Consider the following 12,389-nt stretch of genomic DNA (forward strand, 5'->3'; position numbering starts at 1 on the left):
GAGATGAAACTCTTGAGCCCAGAGTGAAAATACAGGCCTTAGGGTCTAAGTACGAAAGAAATGACGAGCGTGACTCTGGAAGAATATATCCTTTTATCCAAAACTGAGAAGCAGCAGTGTTTTCTGGAGGGGCAACAAGATTAATATAATAATTGGTAGAATACTTCTTTGCGCTGCAAAATCAAACCCTAATTTCTGCAGTGCATCAGAGTTTAGGTAGCTAGTAGGTAAATACTCATATCTACTTTATAGCTCTACAGCCTACATGGAAAAGATATGAAATGGCAGTTCAAACAATGTGTCTGCGTCAAATCATTAGGGAGTCTCACTATGAGCTCTTGTTGTTCTGCAGCCAGAACTAGGTTATATATATATGTTCAGATTTTGGCTTGTTAGAGAATGTTCTGTCAAAGGCATCAGGAAAAACTGAACTTGGAACAATCCGGACAAAGCTGTGGTTTTGGGTTGGGGTGGTTTTTTTTCTTTCCTTTTTTTTTTTTAAACCAGTATCTGGTCTACTCTTCAGAAACAGTTACAGAGCTGACAGCACACGGGTTGTTTAAGAGTATCTGTGTAGCCTGACTGAGATTACAGTGAGAATCTAAGAATTTTTAAAGTTTTTCGGCCTCCAATTTTCTCTTCTGTGTGGAAATAAATGACAGAAGAGAAAACTGGTGACATTTTGAAGTCTCTTTGGAAAGAAAGAACAATTTAGCAACATTATTATTACAGACTGTAACACACTTACGAACAGCATGTAATATAAGCTTTTTAATAATATTTGACTTAATTACCCAGATTACTGTCTCTTCAGTATTTCATGGTTATCACTGAACACCTTCAATTTACATTCCTAAATAAGTTACTGTGTAAATAAAGTATGCTCAGAGTTCTTGTATGTGCACAGTACTTACATTTAATTACAGATGATCTGGATATGTTTATAGGTGCAAAATACATTCAAATTGTTTACAGGAAATAAGCTTAACTAGCACTAACTCTGGAATCTAAATGTTCACAACAGCACCAACAGGAGCTCAACTATTTATTTGAACATGCTTTTCAAAATGTACTTTGGAACGCAGTAGAAATGAAATTCAAAGAAATGCCAAAAAGAGGGAAGCACAGAAGATCAAAACTCCATAGCAGGCTGGATCAAGAAAATATTAAACTGCAGTTCTTAAATGTAAGTACTACACCAAGTAGTAGTCTGGTTGGTCTTAAATGGTGTTAAAGCCCTTGTTTTCTAAAGGAGACAGAAATAAGCATTTTGCCTATTCAAGCCAATCAAGATTTAGGCATCGTGCTATAAAAGCAAACATATCTGACACTTCTTCTATAACTTTAGCAGTTGGCTTTCCTGCTCCATGCCCAGCCTTGGTGTCTACATGGATGAGAAGTGGATTGGTTTGTTTACGGCTTCGGCCCACAACATATTGCAGAGTAGCGATAAACTTCAGTGAATGTAGAGGGACCACACGATCATCATGGTCTGCTGTGAGAAGCAGTGTAGAGGGGTACTGGATGCCATCTTCTTCTGGTAGTTTGATATTGTGAAGCGGAGAGTACCTGAGAAGAGCACGCAAGTGTTTACATATTTTTTTCTCAAGACTCAACAAGAAGGTTCTCTCATAGAGAAATCATCACATGGCATTTGATAGCACTCAGAATACTCAGTTCTCAGTTGCATAAATCAGAATTGCACTACTGGCAACTGATACGTGGTAGTGGCCACAGATCTCTGGCTCTCAAATGTGAAGCAAGTACATTTCTTTAATTTCAGAGAAGCATATGCATACATCTCACAGAAATGCCAAAAATACCAGGAATGGGCAACAGGGAAACTGCAGCAAAAGCTGTCAAATCCACAGCAGGATCCATCCTGCTGGGAAACAGTGAAACTGAGACTTTTTCCCAGCATATGTATATAGTCCAGGTCTGCACGTGGATGGCTTCTCCATGCTAGTTTGGAAACAGTCTCTGATGGTAAGCCTGAAGTGCTGTAGAGTTAGTAAATTTGCTCCCTCCAATATTTAGCCCACCTTTGAACACGAATGTAACTCTGAGGGAATAACATGCAGGAAACTGAAAGAACTGTAAGTTTTCCTGCTTTCAATAGATGACCTTGATTCCTATTTTTTGAGCAATGAATGATCTAACTTTCAAAATTTGCTTTCTTTGCAGGAGAATTTACATCTTTTAGCTGCTGTAACATAAAAGGTGTATCTACATATCTCAACACAAAATACTCTCTAGCATTAGAAATTAACCATAATAGTAAGTCACACAGAATTCCATCTAACCATTTCATACTTCATTTAGAAAAGCTACACCTAGGAATAATGTTACATTCCTTAAATCAAGAGTAGGATACTATTTTTTCCCCCTATTTCATGACAGAAAATACAGAAGGAAATTTTGCTTTATTTTTGAATGAATTTCCCCACTTGGAGAGGTACCCATTAAGTAAGTCCAAAATTATTTTTAAGAACACATGACAATATTTGAAAGTCTAGCCTAACAGATTCCTGGCTTCCTCATTTTCATCTAAGGAACACTGTAAGTGAATTTGCAGACTATGACTCGTTTTGAAAATAAGTTAAACGATAGTCACTACACGCTACCATTTGCCTTACGCAGTTTTTGGGTATCTCTAAAGGCAACATCTAAGCAACATTACATATATATCTTCCTACATTGGATAAGCAATTGCCAGCTGTTGAAAAGGAGGCACAGAAATACTTCAGGTATTGCCATATAAGATGTTTCTACAATTATGCATTGAGATTTTGTGAGTAAGCATGTGTGTAAGTAGGTATGGAGTGACTCCTTCCCACAGATGCATTTCTCCTAATCACAGAATTAATTTAAAACTTTGCTTCTACTTTACCTCTTCAGAATACCTCAATTCACAGACGTGCAGGCAAGTTTCAGTGTCCAAAATCATGGAGATTATTTGGATCGTTTTTATAACAGTTAATCTTTTATCTAAGTTATCTATTGATAAAAGATGATTTATGAAATTTGTTAATTGTTTTGTGCACTATGCTTACAAAATTGTGTTTGCCACTGAAAGCATAAATTGGACAACGGGAGGTTTTGAAACAATCCAATTACAATGGGCCCAACTGATCATCTAGTATTCGGACTTGACATTGTTGTTTTTTTTTTTTTTTTAATAAAGCTTTAGATCAAGTTAGATCTCAGTGTACTTGTAGCACATGTACTTTTTAATATCTAAACACACTATTAAATTTCAGACCAGCCAAATTGCTTAGTGTGTCTGAAGCATTCTCCTAGAATGTCAATCTTCATTATTAAAGGAATACAAATGCAATAACAGAAAATGAGGTTCCAGAAGAATGTTTTTAAATGATGGCACTTATTCTAACACACTCATTATTAGCCATATCCAATGTGCAGATAATTTCTGTTCTCGCACTGTCGTCTCTCCCTCTTTTTTTTTTTAAAAATAATCTTTCCAGACATTTCAGCAAGGAGTTAAGAAATGAATTAATATCCTGTTATGGTCTACTGCCATTCAATTCCTACAGATAAATCCCATCCACACCGTATAATATAATTCACAATGCTGATTGTCTCTCCCCCATCATAAAAAATACAATTTATGTAGTGGTTCACTTGAGAATATTCTGTTGTGACAGTCTAAAGGAGTCATTATCCAGAAAGAAAACCTTATGAGTTGTTAAAGCTGCTAGTAGAACAAGGTCTTAGAAAATATGACCAGTTGACTCAACAGGGCTTTGAAAATAAGTCTTTCATGCAAAACTGACTTGTAAGGAAATGCTGAACTCCCCAAATCCAGTGTGGGAAAGGATGAAATAATTCTTAGAATAGCTATTGATCATGACAACCTGGAACCATCGAGCAGACTATGCATTTTAACAACCACAGAAGTATTTAAAGGCACTTACTTGCACAGCCATTCAAACTGCTCTTTACAGTCAGAGCAACCATAGTCAGTGGTCCACGCGTGGCCAATGGTGTACTTGTGGAACTTGAGCATGTCCATCACTCCCACTTGGGCAATAGCACAACCAAATAGGTCAGGGCGCTGGTTTGCACAGGCAGCTTCAACAGGAAAACAACTCTATTAGTATTCATATTTTAAAGAATTCAGCTCAGCAGTGAAAGGTCCACTGCCCAGTTCATGAAAGACCAACTTCCAAAAAGCTGTCTTTTATAAACAAGGTAAAACTGTTAAGTTAAAACAATGTGAGAAGAAATACAGATTACCATATAATACCAAAAAACTTCAGTATAAAATATCTGATATAAACCTAATTGCACTGGGAGAAGACTGCCAGTGAATATGAAGTCAAATAGGCTTTTAAGCAAAACTGAAAGCAAATAAACAAATGGATAAAAATTATAACTCCCGAAGATGGTATGTTTGAAAGAACTTAAGAGCTATTTCCCTGTTCTTCAGGGAAACATGCTGTTCTTTGAAAACTGCCTTCCAAACTAGCAAATTGGGTTTAGAGGAGAAATGCACTTTTAAAATACATGAGCTTTTGGACTACTGAATTGAAGTTTCCTAAACCATTCACTGTCTAAACTTTTAATATTAGTATCAACAAAGAAAAAGGCATTGAGGAGCAAAAGCCCTCCATTTATTGATGAAAGTTTTCTTCCATAATTACTATGTAAACCTCTATGAAAATAGTTTTGATAAAAGCAGACTACTACAAAATTAGAGGAATAACCTCATCTTAATAAAGCAAATTACTGTTGTATTTTTTTTATGATTTCCACCTTCCTACTACTGGAAGGGACAATTCCTTTAAGAATAATGCTTGCCTCATATTTTAAAAATAACCACAGTAGGCCCATCTAGCTCAATGTTCAATTTATAAGAGTGGCAATTGACAAATGCTCTGGGAAAAGGCATTAAGCAAAAACTGGGAGATATTTGCTGTACTTTATCAGCTTTTGAACTAGTTGTTTAGGTTTTCCCTAAGCTGGAATTATCTCCAGCCATTCTGTTGAACAGCCATCAAAACACATATTCTCCGTAAATACATCTATTTCCTTTCTTAATGTTTATTCATCTAGTGTTCATCATACCCTGTAGCAGTAAGTTCTCCAATTCCAATTTCTGTTGCTTGATTCAAATCTGTTGCCTGGTGATTTTACAAATTCCCCTGTTTTTTTTTAATTTTAAGAAATAAGAGCACTGAGATTTTCACATAAGTACTACAATGGATCCCAGAATCCCTTTCTTAATTCAGAACTAATCACTGTGCATCCAGATGTAGGTATACTCTTTCCCAAATTCTTGTATCTCCTCATTTTTGTCCATTGCAAAAATGGATCATTTATTCCCATTCTTTGCCTCCTGCTAACAAGGATACTGCTATGACACAACCTTGCTGCCAGCTCAGCAAGAACTTTCTTGCATAGCCTTATGCAATGGACCTTGTCAAAAGCTTTTGAAAATCCAAGAATAACTCCTCACCCAGATCACTGTCACAAGCACCATATGCTGCCTGACTCCTTCAAATAGCTCTAATAGATGTGCAAGATGTAACTTCAGCCTGCAAAACTCTTCCTTATATGTCAGCTATTATTTATTGGTTTCAATAGGTTTGCCCATTAGAGAAGTGAGATTTACTCATCTGCAGCTTGTGGATCACCATGAACCATTTAAAAATTGGCATTACACTTGCCCCCTTCTGTTCCTCAGATATTCAGGCTTAGTAGCCTGCAATTTCATACTGGAGCTCACTTAAGATCTTGCATGTGCACCATCTGGTCCTGGCAACACGCTACTTTTCATTTGATTGATTTATTCCAAAACTCTTCTGCTGATGCTTCAGCTTGAGTCAGCTCCTCAGAGTATTCCCCATGGAGAGAGACTCTGGTGCAAGGGAACTCCCCATGCTCCTCAGGAGGGAACATCAATACAAATAGACCATTTAGTTGTTCTGTTTTGCCATTATCTTTCTTTAGTGATGCTTTTACACCTCACTAACCTGTAAGTCCCACAGATCCTCTGGCCAGCTTCCTGCTTCTGATGTGCGTAGAAAGCTTTCATTGCTAATCTTTATATTGGAAGCAATTTGCTCATCAGTCTCCTGTGGTCCGTCAGTCCCTGTCAGAGTTGACGCTCTACCCTATTTTCTTCATTTGAACATGATTTCTACTTTCTGAAGCATGCGATTTTACTTCTGGTTATCTCTGATATGTGGCTATGCTAACTCTTCCTGGGTCCTTTCTGAGCCATTTTCATTAGGTATATACAGCGCCTTAAATAGCTGCCACGTACAGGCTCTTTATCCTTTTAACTGAAGCTTTTGATCAGATCCCTCCCCTTCATGTAATTTCCTTTTATGAACATAAATTACATTCTGGTAGGAAAGAGAGCCAAAACAACTATCATTAACATTAATTTTAATACTCTTTATTGCAGACTGTCTCTTGAAGCACTGTTTGTTGCTCAGGATTTTATAAAAAATTGCTGCTCTTAGTTCCCCAGATAGTTACTTCAGTAAGAAACCACTTATGGAGACACTCATCCATTCCCACCGCACTCCTTTAATTAGCCATAATACTTAATTATATGCATTAATAAACTGTAACCTGGAACAACAATTTATTCATGAATTCTACTCCTTTACACATACTTTGAGCTTTAAAATTCAGTACAAAAGCAAGATTTCAAAACCTCAGAACTGTTTGCCTAAGCAAACATGAGAGGTCAAACTGCATTTGCATGAAGGAGGTTTTCAGCTCACAGCTGTGCTGTTCTACTTAGCTTTGGGATCACACTGCAGGACAAGGAAGTCTTGTTTTTCAGTTGAATGAGGCACTCCTCAGAGACACCTCCTGTTAGTCACACTAAAAGGAAATAGTATTTTGGAAGGGTGACAATACTCTTCCTTGTCAGTTTTTTCTTCAATAAATGAGAACTGAGGAAATCTGGCAGTGGGTCCTTGCACCTAAAGTATGAGTTATGCTCTCTAGTGTTGCAGGAACAACTACTGCAAAATTTAGTTCCGCTTTGATGAAACAGCACTTACAAGAATTTCCTAAATTCACCTAATTCTACCCAGTCAAGGAAAATCCCTATCTGGCTCATCAAGAGCATGGAAATCCAGCTGGATTGTAATCCATCTGCAAGTGCAAGGGAAGGTTTCTAACAACAGATTTTTTCAGAGCAGGGAGGTCTAGATTTCTAGATTCCTAACACCTGCCTCCTACAGGAATGATGTACGCTCTGCAGATGTCACTTGCTTCCCCTTACCTAAACAAGGAGCCCAGTTGACTTACTCAGCCAGAAACACAGTTTTTTTTTAACTAAAGCTGGGTAGTGTGAATCTCATCCTGACTGAAACTGAAGTCCATGTAACCATAAAATAGTATTTTCAGAAGCTATGTAACATGTTGAAAGTTTAACTGCATTTCCAAATACACATTTATGCTCACATAAAATTGACCTGTGCAATGCTTGCACTCCCAATGGTGTGTAAACCCTTTAATCCTTTACAATATTTATCCATTTCTACTGCTGCTCTTATTTACAATGCACAAATACCTCCTGCCACCTGTAACCAAGAAGCATATAAGCAGAAAGCAAAAATACAACTTTACATGTACTTGTTATTTATCTTTAAAACAATTGATTTTTGAATATAAGAATGCAGGAATAGCCAAGATGGCTTAGACCAAAGATCTGTATAAGTCCAAATCCTGTTTCTTATGCTGGATGCTAGTTCACTGAAAAATAAAAAAATCAATAGAGCCAGTATTCAGCAGCAGATAAATAGGGAAGAGTATAAAAAGAAGAGCAAGCAAAGAGTGGGCCAGGTAAACCTGCTTATTTTCTACAAATCAGTGGTTTATGAACTTGAAATGCCTTTTTTTTTTTCTTCTCAAATGAGTAGCTCAACTCTGTCATACTGTCACATGCCTTTCGTGCTGTTTAAAAAAAACCAAACCAACCCCAATATTATTCATTTGCATTTCCTTCTCCTTTCAAAATTGAACAAAATCACCTTCATTTTTCTTCTACTGCTGTCAGATACAGGGATTTAATCAGGAATAAATTTTGTAGCTCTTTAAATACTGCTTAGACTACGAGACATTTTTGTGACAAGCTTTTCTGTTTGAAAGGAGGCTATTAATTTCCTTGAATTTAAGAACACAGCAGTGAATTATATGTGAACAAGATGCATTTGTAAAAAAGTACTACATTTACACAGTCCCTCAAAAGCTCATGACTTTTTCAAGTAGCTGTACTTGTATTTTACGTTTCTCACCAGAGAAATTCATGATTTTATTTGTGGTCATGCTTTAACTACACAGTGAAAGTAGAGTCAAATTGTTACGTGTCCCTGAACAAACACTTTAAACGCAGAACTGTCATGTTTTCATTTGTCCTCTAAGAACAAGAATGCATGACTACAGAAAGAGTGATTGAGAAACTCTGATGGAAGGATTGCAGGACATGGGATTCTGGCTTACGCTACAGACCACACAGTTTCCCAATGCTACATAACAGATTTCTGGTTATTCAGTGATTATTTGTAATGGTTAGCCTTAAGAAAGAAAAATCAAACCATGAATGTTTTTTAAAGCATTCTTACTGTGTGATTCTACCATAGGGTTAGCTCTACCACACAAGACAGTAATTTTAAGTATGGCTTTTAACAGTCAGCCTTTGCCAGAGACTGCAGAATCCCAATGTCCTATGCAAACAGCAAATGAAGAACAATTGTATATATTTAACACCTGGTATATAATAATGCATTGGCATTCTGGCAACTTCTGAAAAAAAGGATCTCATAAATTTTTATTTGGTTACTTTGATAAACCCAGCACCAAACCCAGGAAATAATATGAGCAGTTCTTACCAACTAAGAGGCCCCCATTTGAGCCTCCATTAATCGTCAATTTCTTTGGAGATGTGTAGCCTTCCTTGATGAGGTATTTGGCAGCACACTGAAAGTCATCAAAGCAATTTTGTTTGTTGGCCAAGATACCACCTAGCACACAAATAAAACAAATCAGTTGATGCCATAAAATCCATTTGATACCATCTCTTCAGAAAAACATGTGTGCAAAAATACCTGGGAACAATTCCAGTTTCATGAACATTTTAATAATTGATGCAGCTCAGAAAGACAGCAAAAATGAAAGATTCTTTCAACACAGAGAGGGTATAAGATGGTTCTGTCGATAATTCTAATGCTTTCAGAAACTCTGAATAATACATACCTATACTGTAGAGTGAGTGCCAGGTAATGTTCCTAACCAGTAAAATTAAAGCTAAAAGCTTTGCATTGCAAAATATGTATAAAATGACCACATACAATCCACTTGAGGTTAGATCTAATGGGACTTTAACAGCATTAAACTCAGTGACAGTTTCTTGAGGCAATAAAGCTTCAGCTTACAAAACAAGCTATATAAAATAAGCACTTCTAATTTCCTGGACTTAGAATATGTGGCTGGTAATTTTTTTCTATTAGTTGTTTTCAAATCAGATGATATATATCTACAGTCAAAAAGGGACTTCAGAGTTGCATTTTGGTTTGAAATTTTATTAATTAACTATCAATAAGGAAATGCTTAAGATGCTGCCATCCTGTTGAACAAAATTCCAAATATGGTCAGATGTATGAGGAATAAATCATGACTGAAAATATAGGTCCAGATGCCATCATTGGTAAGACTTCCAGTTCTCAAAACAAAAAATTTTGCAGGGCGGGATAGGGAAGAAAAAGGATGGTTTTGCCCTACAATCTTTCAACTATTTGAGCAGAAGAATATCAGCCTAGAGAACTCACAGCTGACCAAATCTCATAATCTTCCTGCTTTAGATGCTTGTTTGGCAAGAGACTAAAACTGGCTTCTCCTTGAAGGTTATTCTACCTTAAGACCTGGTATGTTCTTTCTCAGGCAATTAAATGCTAGTAAGAAATGGGAACTAGGAAGAAAATTCTTATATTCATGTAGCAAAGGCTGTGATCCAGCCAGGTAAGAGGGGCTCAGTGGATGCAGAAGTGGAACTCCAGTTCCTTCTACTTTGTTTAAAAGCTGGATGTTTATTTTAAGCTAACTGCCTAAGCTTCCCACTATGGTCCAGGAACCTCCAGGACAATGAATTCTACCCTTAAATAAGTTGAGAGGAGCTGTAACCTGGAGGGGTGTCTTTATCTCCATTGTCCATTCAGTTTACACTGGATGCTTCATTTCTATGTTGCAAAAGTTTGGTAAGATAACTCTGACATTTAGCCACATAGATCTTGTAGAACTGGGACCAGTACCTTTTTTAATTTATTTTTTTTTTAAACAGATACACATCATTCTGATATTAACAAGACAATTGAAGAGACATACTGGGACAACAAAAAAGTCTTCAAACGTGTGGCAATAAAGGAGAAATAAATCTTGCTCTTTGCTCAAAGCTCTGGTCTGGTGTAAGGTCAGAATTTTATCTATACAATTAAACCTAAGTAAACAGACTTCTGTAATTGTTTCTGGAATTAACAAAGAACAGATATGTATCTTATTATGCATCTGCAATAAAAGACTTAGGTAAAAATTAAGCAGGAAATAGGTGGACCAAAGAAGCATTACCATATTAAGATAAATTTTATTAAAACTTATTACAAACCAATAGACAAATTAAAATTAATGAACGATAATTCATCTTTAACAATAATATCCTGTATCTGCAAGCATATATCGCTTCTATTTATGAAACTATTACATATTTAACTCAATTGTGAGGAAATGACCCAGACAAAAAGTTACCGCAGATGAAATAGTAAAACCAAGATGTAATGATCTGGGAATACCATTTTGTTTGATAAAAAGTTATTATGGATTACTCCCATGGCAAATTGCTGCATCATGAACACCACTGTTTTGATGCATTTGCCTTGCTCACAACATCTCCAGCAACTTATCCACCAGATTCTTGGGTTATGAATAATGCGTCACCATTAAATAATGATGGATAAGTTACAGAGATGAGTAGGACTTTTTCCAGCTTTTTTCTCTGGTGAAGGGATGCAGAAAATTGTCAACAGTAAGGTAACTGGACAATCAAAGGATTAAGATGAGGATTGGATGGGAAAAATGTGGAGAGAAATACATAGTAAGAAAAGGGGAAAAGAGATTGACAGGGTTTTGTAGCAAGTGACTTGGTTTCCCTGCAGCATAAAAGTCAGCTTAAAAAAAATCCAAAAGGTCAAATGCCTGCCTCCAAGAAGTAGGACCCCCTAAAAGAATGTAGAGGGGAAGACACATCACTGCACTTCTGGAGCTGATTGTTTTCATATGAACTTCAATCACATTAAAGAAATGTAAAGAAGGGTCTATTCGTTAATTGTGCAAAAACAATCTAGAAGAGTTAAATTCTGAATTAAAAAGCTCACACCTTCTGTAAGGTTCTGCGAATGGTTTGGGGTTTTTTTTTTGTGTGATACCAACAGAATCTAAATAGTCACTGCTGTTGTCTTGGGCATCTAGAATTGTGGGGTCATGTGCACCTGCGAATAATGAAAGAGGTATGTGAAAGCAAGCCAGCTCTCCTGCAATATAGACAGACATTTTTTTGAAAATCAGTTCAAGATCAACAGCTGCATTTTCAAATCCTTAAGTCTAGGGAACTTGATCTTACTTAAAAAAATGCAGTCATTTTCTTGGAAAATATTGTGTTTGTACAAAGCTATTTTTAAGGAGGTTGCAAAAATTAAAACAATCTAACAAAAGCCATCAGATAACACTAGACAACGTACAGCTCTAACGTATGAGTAAGGAAAAAAATTACTTTTCTACAGAATAGGCAAAAGGAGATGTGAGTATGGAAGAGGGAGTGAAGAGAAAATGTTGTAATTTTCATTAAGCCTGCAGTTTTGCTCCTCTACTTGGACTGATTTACCTTTATGCCACGTCTCTCCATATTCACCACCGCCCCTGATGTTCGCCACTGCTAGAACACCCCCTAGGTGTTGCACAAAAATAAGTCTTGACACACTGAAAAAGCAAACAGATAGAGGATTATTTTTAATTTCCAATTTTTATATCCCTACCACTTTTACAAAAACACTTTGAGGGAAATATCTCTCCCAAAATCAACGATGAAATTGTGAATGAAGTCCCCCTTGATGGCAAACATGAGTAGCCAGGCTTTTTTCAATGGTTATCCATGGAAAAGAAACCCTCTGCAGCCTCAGAAGAGGAAGGAACCAGTGCTGGTTCATTCGTCCTCCTTTTGTTCTGCACTTCAGAGGAGAGTGGCCAGTGGTTCTGTCTAACAGAAGACCCCGCCAGGACAGGTCACCATTTTTTTTATTATCTTCAAAGCCTTCAGCATGGGGACTAGAGCTATGCAGTACCACTGAACCCCCATAGCT

The 12,389-nt window shown here is 36.8% G+C and overlaps 1 protein-coding gene across 1 annotated transcript in view; it reads right to left on the reverse strand.

Moving 5' to 3' along the window:
- Positions 1-749: 749 nt before the first annotated feature.
- The window catches only part of PREP (prolyl endopeptidase), a 99,198-nt gene continuing 87,558 nt past the window's right edge, over positions 750-12,389 (reverse strand). Inside the window, exons 12-15 of the mRNA XM_075046696.1 lie at positions 11,915-12,009; positions 8,877-9,008; positions 3,936-4,092; positions 750-1,569 (exon numbers count right to left, since the gene is read on the reverse strand). Coding sequence (XP_074902797.1) covers positions 1,275-1,569; positions 3,936-4,092; positions 8,877-9,008; positions 11,915-12,009 — 679 coding nt within the window. The 3' untranslated portion in view covers positions 750-1,274. The remainder of the gene's footprint in view (positions 1,570-3,935; positions 4,093-8,876; positions 9,009-11,914; positions 12,010-12,389) is intronic.

The sequence above is a fragment of the Buteo buteo genome, chromosome 15 (genome assembly GCF_964188355.1).
Source record: "Buteo buteo chromosome 15, bButBut1.hap1.1, whole genome shotgun sequence".
NCBI classification, from domain to species: Eukaryota; Metazoa; Chordata; class Aves; order Accipitriformes; family Accipitridae; genus Buteo; species Buteo buteo.